The following is a 25297-nucleotide window of genomic DNA, read 5'->3' as shown; positions in this document are numbered from 1 at the left end:
TGGGACAGCGGGAGCAGCCGCGGCCGGCCCCGCATCCCGCGCCGCATCCTTTGACGCTTCCCTCTGGTACTGCGCTGCTGCCTGCAGCCCGTACCAGCAAAACGTGGGTTAATGGGGCAGAGTCTCTGGTGGAGTCATTAGGGTGTGCCGGCAGGCTGCCAGCTCGGTTGGTGCAATTTTACACTCACTTTTCAGCACGAGCTTAAAGGGGAAACCTCTGTTCGCTTTAAGCCTTTACAGCCAGTGAGAGGCTGCTGGGGCATTCCTGCCCCTGGCCAGACCTCTGATGAACAGCTGGCTGGAAATCCTCCCCCAAGCACTTGCAGTGATTTGTTGCTGTGATTGTGGCTTTAAAACTGGTAGTCAGGACTATTCAAAATTAATGGATCTTCATGGGGTCGATTAGTGATATTGCTGTCTCCTATGTTTGGATTTTCCCAGAGTTAAAACACAGATCTGAGTGCATTTTGAGGAGGGAGTTTAAGTACTGGGGAGAAAAAAAAAAAAAAAAAAAAAAAAAAAAGAAACCTCAAAACCTCAGCCTCTGGGAAGGCATAGCTGAGCAGGCACAGCTAGACTTCAGTCAGTACCATGCATACATACCAAAGATTGTAGGTCTGTCCTGCAACAGGCTTCAGCTGCATGTGAAATAATAGCAGCTAATAGTGCTTAGCTCCTGAAAGGGTTAGGTTATCACAGCTGTAGGAGATTTTAATTTGTTACTAGTATAAAGAGTTAATCAGAATAAAATAATTAGTTATTGCTATATAATAAACAGAAATTGAATTGTTTGGGTTTTGGTTTTTGTTTGGGTTTTTTTTTTTGAAAACTACCTGATATTATATTTATCTTACTTTCTTGCTTTAAATTGAATCAATAACAAATGTATCTTTTTGGGTTTACAAATTTTAGGTCAGTTTTCCTGTGAAACATGCAGTCTTAGTTAATGCCTATTGACCTGGAATTAGAGAGCAAAAGGGTTAAATCTCAAATCCCTCTCTGATTTATATTTCCCTCCCCTTCTTCCCAGCTGTGGACATGGATGGAAGATCTGCAAAAGGAGCTCTTAGAGGATGTCTGTGCTGATTCTGTGGATGCAGTTCAGGAGCTTATCAAGCAGTTTCAGCAGCAGCAAACAGCCACCCTGGATGCTACCCTCAATGTTATTAAAGAAGGAGAAGATCTAATCCAGCAGCTCAGGTAAGCATCCACCTGGGGTACAGGTGTTGAGAAATCTGATGCATGCTGTGCTTTAGGGGTGCCTAAATAGGGAACTGCAAGCTAGGATCAATTGGGAGAGTTGTTAATTCTTTGCTTATTTATAATTCTTCAAATCCTTTGAGTGTTTTATTGAAATTACAGGGAGTGATTTGTGTGGACTGATTAGAGTAGTCTGTGGATCAGTGTTGGTTTCCTGTTTGACTGAGAGATTATTTATAGGCACTGGGAAGTGAATGGAACCAAATGTGTTTGAAGTGAATATTTTTAGTTGGTATTTATAGAAGATTGTTAAATGGTTGTGAACTGAGGCCTCGTGATTTATATGGTTATTCCCGATGTAGGGTAAGTGTATTCCTCTTAATAAAATACACACGTGTCTAACAGACCTCACTGTTTCATTTTGCATGCAGCATCCTTCTATTTATTGTCAAAGAGGCTCTTTTTCTGCTGGTTCTTCTACTAGGACTATGAATTAAACCAGCTCATTTTCACCTAATTTAAAATACATGAAGAGACTAGTCCCAAGAATTTTGGGGGGGGGGAGGGAGGAGGGAAGGTTGCAATATTTGTTGGGTATTTGATGTTTTTGTTTCTTTTCTTTCTCAATCTGCAAGCATTGTCAAATGAATATTTACAGGGTAAGCTTAGAGAGAATTTGTAATTGTGAAATCTCTCTCATTTGTTGTTAAAGTGGTTTTCTGTGCCTTTAGCTTTGTTGACAGCAGTGAAGTTTTCCTGCCTTTTAGGGATGTTGCTGGGCACTGAACCAAGTCCATACATCAGTTATTATTTAGATCTTTGTATTGTTACAGGTTGCCCTTACCCACATGTACATAGTGTGCATGTTCTGTATACATTATACTATGCAAATATCCCAGGTTTCATGCATTTCACCAGACAGTCCTAGAGAGTGACATCATCTTCCTCACCCTGAACTTTCCTAATCTGATGCCTTTACTTCTCATCTGAGATATGCAGAAAACCATGAGCCATGATAGGAACCTGACAGGAAAAGCCCAAGATGCTCTGGAGTGCAATGGACAATGAGGCTCTGGTGGAGCTCTGCCCTTAAGAGCCCTCCTGAAGTCCTTCAGTGTTTTATACTGCCCTGTGCTGAGCTTTCCTCTGAGCTTTTCCCTGTCATCCTGGATGCAGAGTTTTCTCTGCTGGGTTAGAAAAAACTAATGAGAGATGTGAAAGGACTGCTCTAGGTTTTGACTGTCATTCAGCCCTGGGCAGCCACACCAGAGAGCTCATGGAGGTGCCTACTCTTGCTCTGTGTGACTTGCCAATGCCACATGGGAGGGCAAGGGACTGGAATTGTGGTATTGCTTGCCAGTATTAGAGTTGGAGAGGAAAGATCAGGAGTAGACATTGCATCCTTCTATTCATCTTTGCTGGTGAGATTAGTAGGATAAAAACATGCTGGGCTTGGTAAGTGAGCTGCCAGAGGGGAAGGGGTTTTAGCTGAGAATGTTTATGGCCAGCTGTAGCAGATCAGTCAAAGGTCTGCATGGTAACTTACTTTTATGCAAAGTAATTGATTGCAAAGTTCAGGGCATTTCTGTGAGATTAAAAAAAAATGGCAGTGAAATTGTGGGCTAACATTTTTTTGTTATTCTTCCCAACTATTGGAATGGCATCACTTCAGTGTGAACACTCCTGGGGTAGAGGCTGAAAAGGACCCTGTACAAACCCATCAGGTGGAGTGGGGAATGTTTTTTGGGGTTGCAGAAAGTGTTGACATTTTTAAAGAGTCCTGGTTCTGGTTGTGGGCTTGGCCTAAAGGATTTTTGCCTGCACCTGAGTCAGAAGGGAAGTGTGGAGAGTGGCCAGGGTAGTACCTGGAGCTGAGAAGTCAGTGGAGCATGGGAAAGAGATGAACTGCAAGGTGGTGCAGCTTTTTCTTAATGTGAATGTAGTAAATTCTTAGCTTCAGTCTTGGAAAAGTGTTTCAGCTTTGAGACTTTTTTTTAAATTGGTGTCATGCCCCAGTGTATGCAAAATATCAAGGCAGGTTTTGTGGTGGCTGTGTTTAACAAAGAAAAGTTGGGTTTGGGGCCTGGTTTGTACTCTCAGCAGTGAGCAAGCTAGAGCAAGGTGAACATATTTGTGCAAAATGATCCCCTGGTTCTGATGGAGTTAATACCAAACATTTGAATGCACACAAAAGTTTGCAGTGCTGAGCTGTCAAGATGAGCTGGTTCAAGTGTTGGATTTGAGGGCTCTGACTAACTGCAAAGCTTGTAATGTGATCCTGGACTCTTTCAAAGCAGAACAGTGTGGAAAAAAAACCCAATGAAGCTCCCTCTGTGTGTGCCCACTCTTACCAGATTTCATCACTGCTGGCAATGGTAAAGAACACACAGATAAAAGAAAAACTAGAATTGCTTCAGTCTTTCCTTAGCACAGGATTGCATTTCAATGTGGATCACCTTGTACCTGCCATGAAGAATAGATGAAGATTGCAAATGCTACAACAATGAAAAGAATGAAATACGCTGCTCTTATCAAACATGTCATAACACAGGTTAAAAGCAATAAAATTAATGGAGCTTTGGAAAGTTTTACATTTCTTGCTCTTATCTTTGAGACGACAGATTTTCATTTAGAGAAGATTATTTGTGTCATAGCACTCTGTTTCCTCCAGATAGGTGATGAAAAGCTCAGCTGCCTGAACTAAATACTGTGCCTGGAACTGCACTTCACACAAGGTGTTCAGGACCTCAGTGACTGCATCAGGAGACCACACCTATCAGGAATGAACCAGGCCTGCCTAGAAACTCTGTGCATGTCATGGTTCACATAGAAACACTTCTCACTCTTCCTTATCAGTGCTTTGCTGAGGTGGTCCTTGTTCTCAGCAGTCAATGCCAAGCAAACCTTTTGAACTGCAGTTCCAGGGGTGCTGCTGGGGACAATATTTCTGGTCTTCTGTGAAAGGCAAAACAATGACTTGCTCCAGTGAGATGTGAAAAGCAGGAGTGTTCGTGGCTGAAAAAAAAACCCAAAAAACATTGAAGAGTTAGGTATCTGGCCTTTTTTGCAGTAGTTTATCATATAATCCTTAGATAATAGATATTTCTCATTGAGCTTTCTCCCAGTGAAAGCACTGAAAATGGTTTTAGGAGCACAGTGCTCATTTTAAACAAAGTCAGCAGCAATGTACTGAGTCCAATTTTATCTTCCCCAGAGTTTATTTTGGGTTTTTTTTTCACTAATTTCTTTGAATTTTAAAACTCCAATCCATAGCCTTTCAAAGATTAGTACGGGTCTTATATTTATTCTTTCCCAGAGTTTCTCATCACCAGACAGAACAGGAAATATTGTGACAGTAGTATGCAATCTCAGAAATGTTTTTTTTCTGCAGGGAGATCTTTCTCAGACCACACTAGCTAGGGGTTGTCAATGCCTTATCCAAGGAGACTTAAAAAACCCCACCAGAGTACTACTCTTAAACTTTTGTATTGCATCAGTCACTGAAATGCAAGTGTGTCTTGAAGAGTGAAATGTTGAATGAAAAAGAATTTCTAAAACTAAATGTGTCTCTAGATCCCGTGAGAGATTATTCAACACCGGTCTTGAATAATTCATTGAGTAATTTAGATAATATATGAATAATAATAATCCTGCATCTGAGTGAAGACTTATTTCATGTCCTTTTATAGAAGACAGGTGCTGACTGAAGGAAACAGAACTTGATTGGATGCAGCCTCAGTTTAAGCTGCAGTTTGCAAATCTCTAGTTATTTTCATTCCTCCTTCCTCTGTGCAGCTCTAATGTGGAGGCAGAGACCCTGTGATCATCATGAATGTGAAAACAGACAGAGTGGGGCAGAAACCATAACACCTGGAGAGAGAAATATTGGTGTAATATTCCCATATAAGCAAGGGAAATCAGTAATACTTACATCTAAATCTTGTTTTAGCCAATGTGCCAAAAAAAAAAGCCAAGATTAAATTTTAGCTTCAGAGTTTCCATTCTGGCCCTTCTGAACGTTGGGGGACCTTGTGTGGAGCATTTCAGGATAAGTTTCAGTTCTTTATGTCTGCAAATGTTATTTATCCATAAAACAGTCACTGAAAAAAAATTGCTGAAGACATAGCAGACTGTAGGTGAGTCTATTAATATACATGAAAGCACAAATAGAAAAGGAATTGTTAGGACTTTCCTGTACCCATGCTAAGCTTTCAACTACAGCAAATTCCCCCTTGGTCCTGGCCCACCAGTAAAGGGTTTGCTCCCTTCTGCTGCCTGTGAATGGAAAATGTACCTGGAGCAGTATCTGACCTGTGGCAGTTACATCTCCTTTCATTTCCCCCAGTGAAAAGACAAGTCAGGATCCCTCTTGCAGTGTCTGAAAGGTGTTGGGGTTTTTTGCACTGCATTCTCTATCCATTGCTGTATTATGTTATACAGAGGATACCAAGGCATTGCTAGCCATTGGTCTAAAATACTCGTAATTCTGATTCAATTAGTCTGTAAGTAATAAGGCAATGAAGGAAATTAACTTGTAAAGGTCCAAGTGACCTAATAGCGTCTCAGCTTGATGTAAGTATAGGCAGGAGCGGGTGACCCTGTAGCATTAAAGCCAGCCAGTCTCCTCAAGAGAGCCCTAGAGATTGATGTGCATCTCCTCCCCTGCCCCTCCCAAGTGTGTAAGGTCACAGTGTCCCAACACAAGAAAGGATGATCCCCCTGCTCAAACTTTGTGCCAGGCTCAGGAGCTGCAGGATTTCAGCGAGTAGAGCAGATGAGTGTTGCCCACACCTTCCCTCAGCCCTCTGTGCTTGGGTGTGCTCCTCAGCAGCACACAGAATCACAGATGTGCAGCTCTTGCTCTTTTGCCTGCCTGAAGCTCAGCTTTAACCCTGCCCTCTGCCTTGCTACAGGGACTCTGCTGTTTCCAGCAACAAGACCCCCCACAACAGCTCCATCAGCCACATCGAGTCCGTCCTCCAGCAGCTCGACGAGGCCCAGGTACAGATGGAAGAGCTCTTCCATGAGAGGAAGATTAAGCTAGACATTTTCCTTCAGCTCCGGATTTTTGAGCAGTACACCATTGAGGTAAGAGCTGGCTGCATGACCTGGGTGGGGGGAGCTGTGGGAGAGAGAGAACATGTGAGCATACCCCGCGAGGGTACGTCTTGGGCTGTTTGATTCTGCTCAGCTGGCCAGCAAAGGGAAGAGAGAGTAATAAAGAGTGAGTAAAAATAAAGCTGTGCTTTAATTCAGACTATTGGACCTAAAGCATGCTTCAGGATGACTGCCAGAATGCACTGAAATGGGTGCATGGGTATTTACCTGGCTGGGAATCTGCCTGCTTTGCAGAGAAGCTTTATGAGATGCCTGTTGTAACTCTCTGTTGACATGAGTCACTCAGGGATTTGAAAGATCAATATTCCTAGTGAGGTTTGTCTCTTCAGATAAAAACAGATACATGCCTGTCTTTAAAATACAGAGTGAACAAACATGTTACTCATAAAAGGAAAGGATATTTAAAAGGTGAGCTTTTAAGACAGTGAGTGGATTTATTTTAAAAGGAAAAAAAAATGTCCCTTAGAAAATTAAAGGGACATTTGTATGTCTTCATGCAAAAAAAAAAGGCCTTTCAGGTTTTGTTTGTACTTCTGTTTTGGAATCAAAAGCACTGGAAGGAAAATTCATCAAAATATTGACGTATTCTTGAAGTGAGAAATTTTGAAGATATTCCAGCCAATCTCAATAATTACTTTCTGTAGTTCTGATAGGAGATGAAAAAGGAACAAAATGTGCATTAACAAAGTCTGTGAGACTGATGTTAGTGCTTGTGTCCCTTGTGGGGTGTGTTGTGCTGTATCCCCTGGGGCTTGTTCAGTTCAGGGAGCACCTGTAAGTGTTTGAGGATGATACATTCCCAAGGTGGGGTTTGTAAATTTGTAGGTTCTAGTAACTAGTGGGAAGTTTAGAATGCTGTGTTACATTTTGTGTTTAAGACATGACATGATGAATTGTAGTGGAATAAAAGGCAGGTGTCCAGTTTCTTAAAAGGTGTCCTGTTCTATTGGTGAATGCCAGACATGGGAATCGGTGAGGAGTATCTGAGCTTCTCTGCTGTGCCTTCACAGTGAGGTGTTTCAATTCAGTCTGTCCTACAGTGCTTGTTAATTATGGAAATTGGAATAGTTTAATTTACTTACCAGTTATGTGCAGCCTCCTTGCTGTTGAGAGGCATCATTCTTTGTATTTGTGTATAAATATCTAAATGTATCTATTTCATGTCAGATACTGCTCTTTCAGCAGAGTATGTTATCTCCTATATTTAAATAGAAGAGACTTTTTATACATGCTGGAGTGTCAGATGCTGAATAATTAAGAGTTTTACTTTAAAGATGTAAATGGGTGTGAATGCTGTACTTGAACATACCTGTAAATGGCATCTGTGTTTTCAAAAATGAAGAAAAATAAGAAAGAGACAACCAATATGTGCCTCTGGAGTACCCAAATGTGTTTGTAGACAATATGTGGTGAACCCATGCAAGTTATTCATTAAGGTCTTGGGCTGTTTTACTGCAGATTCAAGGTCTGAACCTATAATTGTGCTGATTTAAGTAAAAATATTTTTAAAAAATTAAAGCAAATCACTGTTCTCAAATTCTTGTTCTTGGTAAATAGTCTTTCTATCAAAGAGTGTCACTAGCAGGCATTACTTTACTGATAGGACAACTGAGGCATCAGAAGAGGATGTGACTTGCATTATTCCCCTCACATAGGATACCAATATGGAAATACTTTGTGGATACCTTTGATTTGTTTCTGCAAGAATCTTACTTCTGTATATTCACAGAATGGAGTGGCTGTGATACATTAAGATATTTAAAATTGGAAATGTGCTTCGAGTCTTCTAAAATCAGATTAGCAAGAAAGGATTTTAAAGAAAATCACCATTAGTTGTCACTGTAGATTTGCTATTTTTTTATCATATGAACATCTGAATTCCCTCTGCAAGATTAATATTACAGGGAAATCTGAGATAATGTTTCATAGAGAGTCTATGGGCAGATGATTTTGTTTAGAAAGCTCCCTGTCTCAGAAAAAAATATTTTTTTATTTTAGAATAATTTTGACAATTTCTACTGAAACACAGTGAAAAACATACCCAGGTCAGTATCTTAAATTCTCTAAGTACATTTAGTGCTTAAACAAGAAAGGCAGTTTGATGGATAATAAAACAAAGGCAGTTTGAAATAAAATGTTAAATAACACATGTATGATATGCATTACAAACAGCTGAATTGGCTCAAATTGACACAGTAATGGTGCTTAGAAAGTAGATTGCAGTCAGTTGCCTCAGCTGTATAATGAAGATTCCAAGTCAGTAGGAAACTCTTGCAAGAATTAACAGAATTATCTCATGCCATTGTTGAGAAACAAAAGATTTTTTTCATCACCATAATTTAATGTAATATTTCTGATGGTTGACAGTTCCAAGCTGTTGAGGAAAAAAGATGATGATGTTTAAAACAGGAAATGAAGTATTTTTTTCTACTAAAGACAAGTAGCTTGAGATATGACTGGAAATGTATTTAGGTTTTAATTTTCCATAATAGCCTAGATCCAGCATAGATTAAGAATTGTGAAATAATGTGTACCAGTATGATTGATTGTCAAATTAATTTCTTCTTTTCTAGACTAGATAAGCCCCCTTCCATCTGTCCAAAGAGCAGTGCCATATTGAACACATCCTTAGTGAAAGACCTCTACCTGCTGCAGCTGTGTTAATCTATCCTGCACTCAAACTGCCTGCAAAATGTGTGTCCTCCTCCCAAATTTGAACATCTTTCTCCTCATTGCAGCTTCTGCCTTGTCAAGCACCCAGTTTCCCATTTCCCCCCTCAGGTGTGTGTTCTTGGGTCTGTTGGTTCTTGTGCTCCAGGGAGTCCCTCGACATGAGGACCCTTCCCTGGCAGCTCTGGTGAGAGGAAGATCTGCATCTCTGTGGTGGAAGCTGGAGGGATGCAGCTGTGGGAGCCCATCTGCTTCCAACAGCCTCAGAAAACAGCTATGTCCCATGGAGTCTCTTTCCATCTAGTTTTGGTATTGAACACTTCCAGTTCTCTTTATTTTTCCTGCTCATCTCTCTCTCTCCCTCCTTTCTAATTAATAGGGCAAACAAAGTAGTAAATCTTTTTAAAAACTCACAAATGGCAAATGAGTGATTTGCCTTTTTGTTTTGCTTAGGAAGTGTCTCTCTTTTGTTCTTTGGAACCTGACCTGCTCTCCCCAGTTATTGAAATATGTGCCATTGGTCACATAACCCATTCCTGTGGCGCTCCTTCCTAAACTTACACTGTGCCCATCTTTTTTCTAGCCCTCCTGGTTTTTGAGCTCTTCTATAATCTTTGCATCTTGACAGAGGTTTGGAGTCCAGACAAATTATAGGATTAATGATTACTGCACAATCAACACTTATTTCCATCTATTTAGGCATTATTGATCTTGCACTTCAGTGAAGTCTGTCAACTATTGCATTTTGTCTTCAGGAAAAATACTTTCCTTTAAGAGAAGCTACCTGCCTATTTCTTTGGCAGGACAGACCAGCGGTGTTCATTTAGGACTTTTAAGGACTTCTAAGCCTCAGAGGCAGCTTTTGTGTTGTACTGGAGTCATGGCAGGTTTGGCAGATACAAATTTGGGTACAAATGCACAGGCCTATAGCATGTGCTGCCTGTTCTTTCTTGCCTTAATCTCATTATACTTACAGATATTTACTCTGGGTTCTCAGGGTAAGTTATGAAATCCAAACTATGGCAGCACCTGAAAACAGACGTAACAGAAACATGAGAGACCCTGGCTGTCCCTACGGGGGGCTGTTCTGCCCTATGTTTTAACACAGAAAATGAAAACCCATCCTTTATTTAGGAAACGTGTCTAACTCTGATGCCTGATAGGATTTATTCCTTTACTAAGCCACTGCATGTTTCAAAACAAGACAGGATCATTGGCATTATATGTTGGTCTTTCTATCTGATACAGACTCAATTGAGTTTGTGCAGCCAGCCAGGTAACTCAGGAGATTTCAAGGAATGTGAGTGTGGAGCTGATCTGCTGCGAGGGAATGGGGAGCAGGGCTGGAGGGGTGAGGGCTGGAGGCATCAGCAGCAGCACTGGCACCATGCTGAGTGTATTGTACATGCAAAGCACAGGCTTGCTCCAGAGTTATGTCCTCAGGAAGAGCTGTCAAGTGTACTTTGTCCCTTGCTTCAGAAATAGTAATTTAAAGGCTTATTAACCATTATTTGAGTGAACGCAAATGTACAGCAAAATGCTGAGTAAATGTATCAGAACCAAATGGTAAAATGCAATGAGTGGCAACCCCTAAAAATTACTGCTGTGCAGAGTCTTTCTGCATATTTTTCCCTTTTAACTTCTTTAGAGAGATTATCAAATTCACCTGTAGGCCTCTGTAGAATGCAATGACTGAGAACAGGAATGATCTCAGCCAATACATGTCCAGCAACATTTGTTGGTTACCTCAAAAAAAACCTTCCTTCTCTGTAGATACAGTTTGTGGCAATTGGGAGTGGGGCTGTGGCCCAGCCTCATCCCCAGTGGGCTCAGCTGTGAGAAGCAGGTGAGCAGCACTGACAGCAATGAGCCAGGGAGTGCCCAGGGGCACTGAGCAACCACCAAAGGGAGCAGAGGGCACACAGGTGCCATGCATGAGGGTATAAAAGGTTGAGCTAAAGGAAAAAAAGGAGCAGATGCTTGCAGCCTTCTGAAGGGATGCAGTGTTGCTCTGTATGGCAGGTGCTCGAAGCTTTCTGATGTGGGATGGTGTTACCTGTATGGGTGAATGCTTAAAGCCTTCTGAAATTATACAGTGATACTCTGTGTATTGAGGTCATCTCAACTGTGACATGAGCTGTGACACTTCTCCCTTTCCTGGAAGTGTCCAGCTCCTTCCCTTGCATGTATTGTTTCTTTTCCTGCAACATGAAATGCCAGACAGAGCCTGCTTTCTGTAGTCTCACAGTGATGTGATTCCTACACCAGGATAGTCCTGGGAGGGATTAAGGTGGTTCTCACTGCACAGTAGAAATTGGATCTTGGAAGCTATTTGCTATATTTCAAAAAAGCCCATGATCACTAAAACCTTCACCTGCTGGATATCTAATTTTCCCCCATTCAATTTCTTGGGCTCTATTTCACCTGCTAATTAAATTTTTCAGCCTTGATTTCTCTTGTTGCCTCTTCTGGCTGTTCACAGCAATCCCTGAGCACGGGTTTAGGAAGAAACAGGAGCCAGCTTTCACAGCAGCTCATTTCACTGTTATTTACTACTCATTTGAGCATCCCATTCCAGGTTTATAACACTAGCTGTACCTTTCAAGAGCATTAGCTTCCTGCATGAAGGTACAAGATGTTTTGTAGTCCCCTCACTAAGAGCTGACACTCAGATGTGAACTTCTTTATTAGAAATAAGTATTAAGGAGATTTTGAGATAAATTTGAAAGAAACTTCAACCTTTTCTGTTCATAAGATGGGATCCTGTAATGTTTCATGCTTAGTGAGTTTTTATTTCTCTTTTTCATCTATACTGAGTTTTCCAAGTGCATGTCACTTCATTTTAATGAAAGGAATGCTCTAGCTGTTCTGGGCACCCTGTGTTTTGGAGCTGAATTCCATTGTTGCTCCAGATATTTTTGGGATTCAAAGGAGTCAAATGAACTGGAGCAGAATCATCACTGTGACAGTCCTTTCACACTTGGGTGGCTCAGGTCCCTGCTAAGCCAGTGTGGCACCTCTGTCTGTTGTCAAAAAAATGGGGTGACACTGTTGTCATTTTGCACAGCATCAGCCAAAACCAAGGCCTGAGAAAGAGGAACAGCAAACTTTCTGCTTCTGTGATCTGTAGAAATGACAGTTCCATTTACCTTTCCTATCTGTCTGCTCCTAGACCCACTTACACTGTCACACCCAGGCCTCTGCTCCTTCAGCCTGCTCTGAATGTTCTTACCCTTGGCATTCCTGTTGCCCAATCTCTGGTGAGTGCCTTAGAGATCTAGTCTTACCAACTCTATTTTAATTCCTCTCCTTCTGCACTCACAGGCATTCCCTCTTCATACAGGGCCTGGAATCAAGTCTTACCTCTCATCTCATCCATCCCCACTGTTAATCCCAGCTGTATGGCTGTCACTTCTTTTCCTTGCAGTGAGGTAGATCTTGCCTTTTCAGTGCAGATCTGCTCTGTGCCTGTGTGACTGTTCTTCCTGTCCTGGCTCACCCCCATGCTCTACCCACTCTTCTCACCTTTGCTTCTCTTCCTACTTGCACTATCATTTTTGTTCCAACCTGCCTCCTACATTTGCTTATTCTTCCCAGGCATCTTTACTCTTTTTCAGATCCCTCTCAAGCCCACTCGCTTTGTGTTGATAGCTGTGCTCCCAGGATAGGACTTTCTTCCCTCCTCCTCATATGCCCTTCCTCAGCCCATGTTTCAGAATATCAACTTCTCTGTGATTCATTATCCTTATAGCATTTATCTTCTTTCACTTGATTCCTCACTTCCCCTCTCCACCTCCTTCAACCGGCAAACAAAATGTTCTGGTTGCTATTAAACATGACTTTAACTCTGGTTGCCATTAAACATGAGGTTGAACAAAGAATTAAGGCCAAACAAACAGCATTCAAGGCACAGAAGCATCATTTTGTAGAAAATCTCATCATCAGCCCCATAAAAAAATACATACTTAAGGATTTAGACAAGAAATTATTGGAGATGTACAATTGTCTGCACAGCAGCTGCTGCAGCTCTGGCAGGCTCTTTGGCCTAATTCACAAGCAAACTGCAATGTAGGTATGAGATGCCTGGGCTGCTCCTGTTGTCATTATTGCTGCTGCTGCTTTTCACCTGTGTACCTCTTCTCTGCAGCTGTCATTATTCTCCAGGACTGAAGAACATGTCCCTCTCCATTTGGTCATGTTTCCTGCTGATATTGCATCATGACAAACCCAAAAGGCAGCAAATGCAGCAATAGTGCAGGAGTGGGAATTTGGATATATTAAGTTGCTGCTTTAGGAGGATTCCTGCCTAAAAGCTTTGTGGTCTAGACTGTGGTCACTGTGTCTGCATGGAAAAACAGACCTGGCTGCCATAGTCTGTATATCCATAATTGCTCTAGGGTAGTCTCATGGAACTCACACAAACCCAGCATTTGCTCATGTGCTTCCTCCCTTTCTCTGACAGGGATATCTCACTTTACATACTAGAGTGGGTTCACTGCCAGCGTTGCTTCTCCTCCCATTCTCATGGCAGCAGGAGCATCTGTTTCAGGTGAAGGATGACAAAATGTGCTTCCTAGGCTCATTGGAATCCAGGCTTTCTCCCATCCGTACTCCTGCATTGTTTGACCTTTCTTTAGTGATAGGGAGCTGTTTTTTGGCCACTGACCCCGTATGACCCACAGAAAAGGAGGGTGGCTCCTTCCAAGGAGCTGGCTGAGTGTGGCTGACAATGAGTCACGTGCAGCTTTCCTTGGAACACTGTGGGAACCAGGGGATAAGGCTGCTGCTTGTGCTGCTGTAGACCTTGCACTGCTGCTCTTGCTGCTCTCACAACCCTTCTGCTTTGGTAAAATTGCTTTCTCAAACCACAGCAGAACAGAGCAGAGCTCCACTCTTTTATTACAGCAGGGCTTCCCTTCTCTCACTGCATGTGAGGGGTGCTGAGGTCTATTTAGAATCACTAACACTGGTAAATAAAGTGAAAAAAATACAAAGTGCTGTCAGTTCTTCCCACCAAAACACATGAACAGGGTAAATTAATCAGCCATTCTTCTTTGTCAAAAGGGAATAAAACAAGTTCATGGCCAAGTGACCCTCATTTATGAGAGAATTCCTGACAGAGGCCCAGTGCAATTGGATCTTGCCACAGCTTAGGGGGTAGGACACTTCTGTTTAATGCAGTCCAAGTTTTATCAGAGGTATCAAGGCCTGACTCATCTGTGAAAGCATCCATTTTTTAGACTTGAAAAGTATATGTCTGTAGTTAACAGAGCTGCCTAATTGCATCTTCTTCCTCAAGTAAAAGAAATCATTTTCCCTATACCCAAATCAAACCAGTAAATTTCAGACTTTGGCACTGTTTCCAAATGGTCCTGTTTGAAGTACAGAAAATGCTGGGATTTTGAGGCATTGTCTGTACAGACAGAAAACGAAATGTCCTAATGAGATATGCAAAGCAGCATGGTCTCTGGAATAGGGCACCAGATTGAGATTCAGGAAACCTGGGTTGTTATCACAGCCCTGCTATTGCTTGTTGCCTTAGTGTGCTTTAGATCCCCTGCTAGCCATCTGTTTGTTACTCAGAGCAATGTGCTCAGTCTTCCTGTACCCACTTAGGCTGAGAAATTTGGTGTTGTTCCACCTCTTGCTGTGTCTGATTCCTTCCTCTCTTCCTCTGACCCAGCACATGGGATGACTGTCACTTCTTCATCAGCCCTCACTCAAAGGCTACTTCCCTCCTTCCCTCTTCCCTCTGCTGTGGCTGTGCTCTTGGCCAGGCAGAGCTGGAACTCACTCTGACAGCTTTGTTACTGCTGGGTGCATCCAGAGCTGCTCAGGTGCAAGCTTGGCCTCTGTTCCTGGCCCTGACAATGTGACATGGAGCACCATGGGCTGGCCTTGCATCCTGCATTGTTTATCAACCTGCAGCCTCACTGCCTGTGCCATCCTTTCCTTTTAGCTGGAACACACTGGATCTGGGGAGTGTGGACAACAGAGCAAAACCCCTTTTAGCTCCGTTGTCCACAAGGCACAGGGAGATGTTTAGGTGACTGGTGGAAACTGGTTGCTTGGAGCCATCCTTCTCCTGAGTCTGCAGATGCCTCTCTGCTGCAGACCTGTCTTGGACACTTGCCTGATGGACAAAAGCCAGTACAGTCAGGAGGAACAATTTCCCAGTGCTGGAGTGGAAGTTGTTGTAGATTTAACAATAAAAGCAATAGTGGCTAATGTCCCTTCTGCAGCCAAGTGGAGAAGTTACCAAGAGAAAGTTCTTCTGATTCACTTATGTCATGTGCTTTTCCATTAGAAAGAGCAGAAAGGACTTTACATTGAACTTTGTGTTACTGTCATGGCTGTAAGAACCTGCGCTCACTCTGAATTAATTCTTTTGTTTGTAGTTTGAAATGAGTTCAAGGTCACCTCAGTTCTGATTACTGTTAGCTGAGTATCTGTCCCTAAATGTAAATGTATCTAGTAAAACTCCTCTCCACCATCAACTTTGGACATTTTCCCCTAACTGTTAAGTCTGCCAATAAGTTTCCACAGTCTATGGACTCCTGCTGTGATATGTGAATGAATCAGAGGCTGCTGGAATCAGGAATGGGGGCAAAGACAGTGTAGAGATAGCTATTATTTCAAGGTAATTGAGTGGAATGGGCAAAGGAACAAGCTGAAGAAAAATAGAAACCCCTCGGGATATCCACGCTCTGCCTTCTCTGCAGATGAGTCCCAGGTTCTTCATTGAGTAAGTCTGCTTTTCTGCTTCTCCCAAAAAAGAGCCTAAAACATGCATTTTTTCCTTCTAGTGCAAAACTCTGTGCTCTTGTCCATTCTGATGTAAGAAAGGCTGAGAACTGGTCCATTTGGGTCCTCTTCCTAAGTCTGTGTTGCATGTAATTTGTGTTTTCTGGAAAGCAAAGCTGAATGGAAAATTCTGAATCTTGGTTCTTTAGGAAGCTGTGTCTCATTGCACACAGGCCCTGAACAGCACTTTGAGTGAGAAGCAGAGAACTTTTCACTGCATCATAATGTGCACAAGTGGGAATGTAGACACCTACTTTTAGCTCTCCTGAATTTAGCTATGAGGAATTGACCTATTAATCAGAATTAAGTCATTTATTTAATAATTTTCTATCCTTCTAAGATTTGTATTCTTCACTGTACAACTTAATTCCCATTTCTCTTGTTCCCCGTCCCTCATTCATTGTCACTAGCACATTCCCTCTTTTTTGTCTGCAGCAGCAGAACCTAGGTTGAGGTGAGACTGGGCTGCTTAGGTTGGACACTAGATCTTGTTTTAGTTGCACAGGGGAAACTGAAGGACTTTGATGCCAGCTGCCTACTGTGGAGAAAGATGGAAAATGCAGAAAATACAATAAAAGAACTGCTAAAATCATCAGCCTGTGTGTTGCAATTAGGAAGCAGAGAAAGCAAAGAAGATATTGTATGTCCCCAGGAGTTACTTGGCAGGTCTTTGGTTACAGCCAGGTATCATTTGGGAATCTGTAGATGATTCACCTAAACCTTGAGTGTGATGTTTCTGTATTGTGCATTGCATCTGTGATATGTAACATATAATTTGTTGCAAAACTAATGGTTTAGAAACATTCAGGCCATTTTGGGATTGTGTGGTTGCAGGGGGGTTTGTAATTCTGGAAGCATTATTTTTCATATAATTTGAATATATTCAGAAACATTTATTCTGCCATCAATGAGAATATAGTGGGTATTCTCTTCCACTGTATTTTGGGATATGTAAGAAAAAAAGGAAGGTGACAATTTTTGTTGGACTGATAATCTTTTCATAGATCCTCACCTCAGAAAAATGTGAAGTGTCACCACTAAGTGGGCAGGATCTGGAGTTGGAAGGTTTCTGGATGAGAATCAAAATGCAAAGTATTTTCTGATCCAAATATTGTTTGAAAGTAAGTTATTTCATTGATCCTGAGTGTCTGTCTTCTGCCCATGAAGGTTACAGCAGAGTTGGATGCTTGGAATGAAGATCTGCTGAGGCAAATGAATGATTTCAATACTGAGGATCTCACTCTGGCTGAGCAGCGATTGCAGCGTCACACTGAACGGAAACTGGCCATGAACAACATGACCTTTGAAGTCATCCAGCAAGGGCAAGACTTGCACCAATACATCATGGAGGTCCAGGCTTCAGGTGAGAAGAACAATTTGATCCCTATTTTACATTAAAAAAAAAAAACAAACCACCCCAAAAAAAAACCCCAAGAAAAAGCCCAAACCCCCAAAATTCATAGCAAGCCGAAATACCGCAATACATATCAAATAAGCTTTTAACATAAGTATAAGCAATACCTGTCTCTCTACTCCCAGGACTGTTCCACAAGTTTTGAGAATTTTGATTCAGGATTTTATGTAAAAACCTGCTATTTCTTTGAGAAAGAACAACAAACTGAGGAAGTGAAGATGAATTTCAAGTTTCATTCAGAAAATTTCACAGCTGCAGGATGGAGTGTGTGATTGACTCCAAATTGGATGGAGAGGGGAGGGAAAGACAAGATCCTTGTCCTTGTTCCAGCTCAGAAACAAGCTACAGATCCTTGAGCTGGGCAGTCGCACCTAGGTCTGAATGTAGTCTAGTTGTTCTAGACTCCTAAACTTGTTAATCTTACTGCAAATTGATTTTAGTGAGAGTCAAATGGAACAGATAGGCTGGCTTCATTCTCTGCAGGCTTGAGTACCTTTTCCATGTTCCCCATTTCAGGATGCAGACATGCCCAAGGGAAAGAGAGACAGAGTAAAGGGAGAAAGAATCTAGTTATCCAAGAGTCCTCTGGGAAAGGATCCAAATATGAGAGCCTTGAAACCAGTAATGAAATGGAACTCTTGTTTCCAGTCACTTCTACTTGGAATTGTTTTGTGTAAAAAGGGAATATGATAAACCATACTGGAATTTTCCTTTTCAGAGTGCACTTAAAGGTAGCAACTTGGGTGTAAAAAAGCCCTTTGAGATGTGTTCTTAAATGAAAATCTTGATTAATTTTGATAGGAAGACTGATTCTTCTCAGCATAAGAAAATTTCTAATACATCCTAAGAGTCAAAATTGTTGTTTCCTTGCATTTTGCATATGGAAAAAGACTATCATAATTCAGATTAATTGCTGCATAAAGCCCAGAAGTGAATGTTACTTGTGTAGTGCTTTAACCTTCTAAAATGTTTGGAAAGATTGCAAAGCAAGAGCAGTTCCTGTTCTTTCCCTCGTTTGAAATAAAAAGGATTTTATGGTATTATTCTTTGGCAAACATTTTACCTCTAGGCACCTACCTTCAGAACAATCTGGCAGTATCCAGCCTGATTTGGCAGGCTGCACTCAACAGAGGCTTGAGGACTGCTTCAAGAGGATGTTGTGAACTAGATAATTCTGTGAGCCTCTCTGAGATCTGCCCACACAATGCCTGGCTCTATGCTTCAGCCTCCCTGCTTTCTGAGTTAGAAAACTTGTCCTAAGACATTGGTTAAGATGTTTGTGCTCTTTTGGTGTTTTTTTTTTTTGTTTGTTTTTTTTTTTTCATCCCAAAGGAATCCATGGGAAGTAAAGAATATGATCCAGAGCAGAGCACAGTCAGAAGTCTCAGTGGCTGATTTTTAGAAAATAAATAATAAATTCTGTGTTTGTCAAGAAGTTAGAAACAGCTTCTTTTGGATTGCTGACAAAAGGTTAGCAGCTCAATGAATTGACTTGTAAAATGTTTTTGTAAGATTCTCTAAGGCCACTTTCTATTAAGCCTACCTAATAAAAATCCACTGCTCTCAAAAGCAGGGAAGCAGAAGTCCCATGGGGATGTAGAGTAACTGTAGTCAATCTAAGGTAATGGCCATGTCTACTATGCATGGAATGCTAAATGCTGGGAGAATAGAAAAATAAGAGAGAAAGATAGTACTTGGGACCCTACTGCTTCTTACTTCAATAAAGAACTGTTATACTTCATAAAAAAGGGATTGAATTTTACTCCCTCTTCCTGAATCCTTTATCATAGCCACTCGGGGCATAGGGTAGGGGATGACTGTTCTTAACTGCCAGAGCTGAAAACTTGCAGAGGTTCTGGGAAATCAGCTGCTATTCCTGCTTCCTGTTGTACACTGTCACCACTGCTACAATCAAAACTCAGCTGTAGCTATAGAATATAGAGCCAGAAAAAAAAGTGATTTTCCAGAGCCATTCTGCCTAACCAGCCACCCTTAATTGACCAAGTTTCTTCCCTTCCCTGTAACTCTCTTTGAGCTTTATTCTTTTCAACATACCACACAGGAGACTGACTTATTTTTGATCACTCTCTAGTTTGTCCTGGAGGTCTTTAAGCCAGCAAGTCAGTCAGATAAAATTACATCCACATGCTGCCATTGATGATGTCTTTTTCACTTGGAGATCTTGAGGAGGTAGAAAAAGAAGGTTTTGGACATTCAGCCATGTTTTTTGCATGTCTGATACAGACTTGGAGCACTGACCCTTACTAGGCTGTGGAGTATCTGGCAATCCCTGTGAACATTCTTATGGTGGTACAATAAATTCAGTGGTTCTGTCATGCACCAGACTCTGTGGATATTGAGGGCATCCATACAATCAGGCTTCTCTGCAAGCCCAGTATTTCCAAATATCCAGCTCAGGGTTATGATCCTGTGATTCTTTCCAATACTCCAGCACATCCAAGTGAGCCTGGATTAGACTGTTTTCTCCATCAGAATAATTATTTTTTAAAGAAATGTTTGGTTTTGTTAGGGAATAGGTAAGATCTGGAAGTCAGGTTACATTTCCTGAAATTTTGCAGTACTTGCAAATTGTTGCTAAAATCTGTGTCAATCAGGAAACATATTTATATGTAGAGAATATTATAATAGTCTCAACAAGACTGGAGTTTTTAATGAGCTAGCCCTTTTTGTTTCAAAGAACATATTTGCTTTTTTTTCTATTTGATTTTAGCTCTACTGCTGATAGCAAAGCTGAATATGTAGGTAAATACTAGCAGAAATGGTTATTGGTTTTTCTGGATTCCTAACTCAATATGTTGAAGAAGCCTGGTGTTTCCAAAAGTGAAAACCTGGACAATTCTGAGAAATCCATTTCCCACAGAAAGTTTAGGATAATTATTCAGAAGTAATTCAACACTTGGGCCCAAGCTGTGGTGCTGACATGCTTAGGTAATTTATTAGCATATGCACCTTAGTTAGTCTGATTGTAGGCATTAAAAGCAGATGCACTCTAATAGCTGGTTAATTGATTGTGCAAATTTATTTGATTAATAAAGTCCATTTGCATTGTCAATATCATTGTCAAAATGAGCTCCCAGTTGGGGGTCTCTAATGGTTTACAGAGCTCCTTTTTATATCTTAGACAAATTGCTTCTAAATCAAACCTGAAATACACTGTAGAGCTGAAGTTGGGGATATTTATTCAGTACCTGCCTGATATGTGTAAGATTAAAAGTCCTTTTGCGTCCTGGTCATCAAGCTAACATTGTTCACCTCTTTTCCAAGTGTTGCATTGCTTCAAAGGAAAGCAGAAATCTATTTGCTTTGTGATGTCCTTTATAGTTAATTATAACTGTAGTTTATATTGCAAGGAAGAGAAAATAAACTCTGCTACCACAGGTTCTTAATATTTCAGCATAAAGTAGGTTTAAAGCATTTTCAAAACAGTTTTGACAGTTTAAAAAGCAATACCCCTTCCTTAGACTGAATTGTATCTCACATTGCAAGCAGTTCAGGTGTCACTAATGTATATTTTGTAGGATGCCAGTTAGTGTGGCTCAGTACTCTTTCCTGCAGGATTTTTAAAAAACATTTTCAATTCTATATCACTCACTTGACATCTGCTGCACTGTTTGAGGCAGTAGAAGAAAATGGCAACCAAGTTCATTTTATCAGAAAGTCAGCTGTGCTTTTCCAGCTGTCAAAACACAATGCAAAGATAATACGTATGAAATTATTCAGGAAACAAGGCTTTCTATTTTGCCAACCAATACTTGAGAAGAAACAGCGCTCTCACCACATGTGCTGGCACCACAGAATAAATCTGTGTGACATGTGACAAGCAGGAAAGGGCAGATCATTCATCATGGGGAGTACACACTGCCCTTGGATAGCATCCCAGGCAGTTCCCTGGTTGCTGCTGATGAGCGAGCAGGATCGGAGCTGCACCAGCTGAGTGTGCAGGAGGGAAAGCTGTGCATTTAATACCCAATAGGTGTGGTGAAGTCAAGCATACAAAAAGCCATCATGTCCTCAGGATACAGAACCATATGCAGGCTAATTGCAGCAACAATGCCTGGTGTCTGGCAATTGAAAAGAACTTCACTCCCAAGAATAGAAACATATATTAAATTTCCAGTTTTCAACGGGAAGCCAGGGGCCATTCCACTTTATTTGGTAATGAAGGAACTGTTTTGTTTTGGCTGGGAAAGGGAATAAGCCAATCATTTGCATTCCCATGTGCTTTTTCTGATAAAACCAGACACCAGGAAAAGGGATAGGGTTAGTAATAAGTATTTATTTTGTGTGCTGTACTGTGTAGATACCGCTAAATGAAATTCATGAGTCTCTGAGGAGGATAAAGAGGGAGGTAAAGACAACTTTCTAAATGGTTTTCAAAAATACTGTCCTGTCCAAGACTTTTTTTCAGCAGCTTCTAATTAACACATTTCTTTTTTAATGCTGTATTATTCTGTTGAATCACATGGCTTTGGAGGAAAGTGCAGTGTTTTCTCAGCATTACTGCAATCTTATTATTTTTATGTTAGGTTCCTTCCTGCTTCGAGGCCAATGGCAAAATTCCAGTAGACCTTCATAAGGGAAGAGTCAGGACATTATTAGTTTGCAGTCCCAGGGGCTGCAGTAACACGGGATGACATCATATTTCCTCCAGGCCAAACCTTCCAGTTGCACTGGTAGTGAACCCAGCACTGCAGTCGCATCAGTGGCACCCAAAAGGAAGGTGTGAAGCTCTGCACCGTATTTCATGTAACCACTACACACAAGGTCACAGTGTCAGGAAAACATTCAGGGGGTAGGAAGGCTCAGGAAGTCTCAATTTCAATCTCGTGATCAAGTCAGGGCTATGAAATCAGACCAGGCCTTTGAGGGGTTAGCAGGTTCACGTAGGATGCAAGAGAGGGGGATGTGGTACTAAGACACCCTTTCTGTTTGCTGTGTGAGGACTGGACAAAACTCAGTCTGTGAAATAATTCTGAATGAACTAAAGTCTGATTTCAACTAATTTATTGATGATGATCTTCTAGCATCCAGATAGAAAAAGGTTTTCTCTATGGAGTTCTCTGCACTTGTAGCACTACTGTAGATCTATTTGACTTTTCTATTTTCTTCCTTATCTCTTTTCTCTTCTATTTTTTTTCCCAATATGCATTTCTAAAGTATAAGTTTGTGAATTGCCCTAAAAAACTGAGGATTTTTGTCTTTTTTCTTAATTTGATGTTAATGCAACTTTTTGAGCAAGACTGTGCTTAAGTCAGTCCAACTAGCCAGATGCTGATGAGTCAGATGAGCAATGACCACCAGAGAAGCACCACTTTGTAGAAAAATGTAGTGATGAAGATTAGGGAGCTGTGAAAGCCAAATATTACATGTGAGAAAGTTAAGTGAGAAAGGATTACTCAGACAGTTGCAAATCAATGTGTTAAGTAACAAAAAATTTTGAAGTTTCCAGTTATGCAAAACTGAAATTTCAAGTAAGTGCAATAATCTCTCTCTCTCTGCATGTTACAGGCATTGAACTGATCTGTGAAAAAGACATTGATCTTGCAACCCAGGTTCAAGAACTGCTGGAATTCCTTCACGAGAAACAGCACGAGCTGGAGCTCAATGCTGACCAAACTCACAAGAGGTTAGAGCAGTGCCTGCAGCTCCGGCACCTCCAGGCTGAGGTCAAGCAGGTGAGAGTTTTCAAGCACATGAGGGGCTTGAGGGGCTTTTCAGCCATTGCATACATCCACACTGCTGAGCCAGACAGGGACAGACCTTCAGGTGGGCAGCCTAAATCCCCCTTTCCTTAACAGTACTTGATCTGCTGACATGTTGCAGAATGGTCCTTTGCAAATAAGAAGGGGCTCTGCTCTCCCAAGTGTGCCTGTTTTTGGTTTCATGAGTAGTCATAGGAGTTCTGTGCAGAGCTGACCACTTACCTTCTCAAATGGAGAAACAGCCTCAGACTCCAAGTGTTCTGGGAATATAATTATTTGATTTGTGACCCAGATTTAAGCTGAGGTGGAAAACGGGCCCAAAGCAAAGGAAACTGAGCTGTGAGGCCTAAGTATGATGTTACATTGGTTTCACCTTTTCATTTATTGCTATACATCTGTTCTCTTGCAGGAATCTTTAACATCTTCCGGCAATTTAAAAAATCCTGTCAGTGGTCTCTAGATCCCAGGACTTGTTTAGACATCTTAGTATTATTAAATTGCCTTTCTTTCAGATTTCATCCTAGCATAGGCAGTCATGTTCTGCCTCCCTTGGTTTTCCCTAACATTTAATTTGGATGCATTCTATTTCTTTGTTTTCCTTTGCTGCACAGGATAACATTACACTTCCTGCTTCCATAGCCATAGGTGGCTTCACACTCTAGTGTATGTCTGTCTTTTTATTGAACGTTCTTGATTTCATAAGGAAAACCAAGAATGTTTTTCCAGACATGTGGAATATTCAGTTTTCCATTTTACTATACAAATAGGTGGGTTGGGGGGTGGTGTTGGGACAAGTGTCCAAATTCTACAAGGTGTTCATGAAAGATATCTGCTCATTTGTTTACTTAAACACATACACATGTTCTCTGAATGCTCAGTACATATGATCATAAATATTCACTTTTGATGACAGGGTAACTGAGTGATGCTTAATCTGAATTGCTTTATCATTGCCAGCAAAAGAAATCCTTCACACTCAGCAAACTGGCAGCACGAACAGCGAAGAAAATTACATTTTCTTTCCAAGTCCACTTTGATGTGAATATTTTTCAACTCTACCTAAAAGTGGCATAGAACTCTCCTAATTTTTATTTTTTAAAGATGATCATTTTGCATTTGTGATTATTGAAGATCAGCTTCTCACAAAGTTCTGGAGCTCTGTAGACTACTTGGCTTTCTTCTGAAAAATAAAAAAGAAAACAAACCAAGCAAAACTCAGAAACACTCTGTGATATTTATAACCACATCTTAACATGATTATGATGTATATACTTTTTTTTTTCCTATAGGTTTCTGAGGTTTCTTATACACAGCTTAGCTAAGCCTGGAGGTATATGTGATAGGTTTATGGTAAAGCAGAGCCATTTTAATTTATGACAGAAAGCAGAGAAGAGTTACATGTGTAGCAGAAAGGCTAAAGATGAAGGTTGCCCACTTGTCTGGGATGGAGTTCAGTCAGCCCCGTGGCTGCTCCTGCAGCCACTCAGTGGCAGTGCAGGACTTTCTGCAGGTACCTGATGTTATTTGCCTTACTATCAAATATCTGCTGGTCCTTAACTATTTTACAACTGAAATCTACCCAGAGGAAGTGGCTATAGGACTGAGCTAATACTTATTGTGAGAGAACAGCTGCCTTGAATTAGTATTTCCTTAACAGAGCTTGGGACGATCAGAGGCTTTGTTATTATGTGACCTCTCAGCAAACCAGTAGTGAAAAAACATTTTATTTGTTCAGCTGAATACTAACCACCCCTTCGCTTGTTAACTTACAAATTACCACAGCTACAATCTCCCTTAGAAAGAGGCAAGTTAAAATATTTCTATGTCCTATCTCCCTGGTTTCCTGTAAATGAGTCATATTCCCAACCATTTAGTGAAATTGGGAAATGTATTGATTTTGGCTTGCACTTCATCTCCAGTCTGGACCAGGTTTCCTTCACTTTCGGTTTAGTGCATCTGAGATGATGGATGATCTCATTACCAAATTGCTCTTTCTCTTGTGAATGAGTTGAGATGTGGTTGTTGCAAGACACCTCCTGTAGCTGTGTTAAGTTCTGCTGACAGAGGAAAATTGGTCAAAGCTGCTACATGTACATGTGTTTGCATTTTGATATAATGGCTCATGGAAATAAAAAGTCTTTTAACTGTCTCTATCTATTTAAGTTTCATTTACCAGAGATTTCTGCTTTGTATCATGTGCACCAAGGATTTGAATGCCAAGACAATGAATTGAAGTTTGGGGCCATTATAGTGGAACAATTCCAAATGTGATGTTCTGTGAACTGCTTTAGAGTGGAAATAGTAAAGATCAGTAATTCACAAGGTCTTTGTTATTAAGAAAAATTCTGCCCAAGCCTGATTTTCCCTC

The 25297-nt window shown here is 41.0% G+C and overlaps 1 protein-coding gene across 14 annotated transcripts in view; it reads left to right on the top strand.

Annotated features, from left to right (window-relative positions):
* The window catches only part of KALRN (kalirin RhoGEF kinase), a 477147-nt gene that overhangs the window by 291502 nt on the left and 160348 nt on the right, over positions 1-25297 (top strand). For all 14 annotated transcript variants that reach the window (XR_014956495.1, XM_085584162.1, XM_085584156.1 and 11 more), the window contains 4 exons: positions 1031-1200; positions 6114-6288; positions 16960-17155; positions 22736-22902. Coding sequence is in view for 13 of the 14 variants with exons in the window: in XM_085584162.1 (XP_085440288.1) it covers positions 1031-1200; positions 6114-6288; positions 16960-17155; positions 22736-22902 (708 nt within the window). In the remaining variant the exon portion in view is untranslated. The remainder of the gene's footprint in view (positions 1-1030; positions 1201-6113; positions 6289-16959; positions 17156-22735; positions 22903-25297) is intronic.

The sequence above is a fragment of the Lonchura striata genome, chromosome 7 (genome assembly GCF_050655825.1).
Source record: "Lonchura striata isolate lonStrDom1 chromosome 7, ASM5065582v1, whole genome shotgun sequence".
Lineage (NCBI taxonomy): Eukaryota > Metazoa > Chordata > Aves > Passeriformes > Estrildidae > Lonchura > Lonchura striata.
This window is presented reverse-complemented; position numbering and strand designations above follow the sequence as displayed.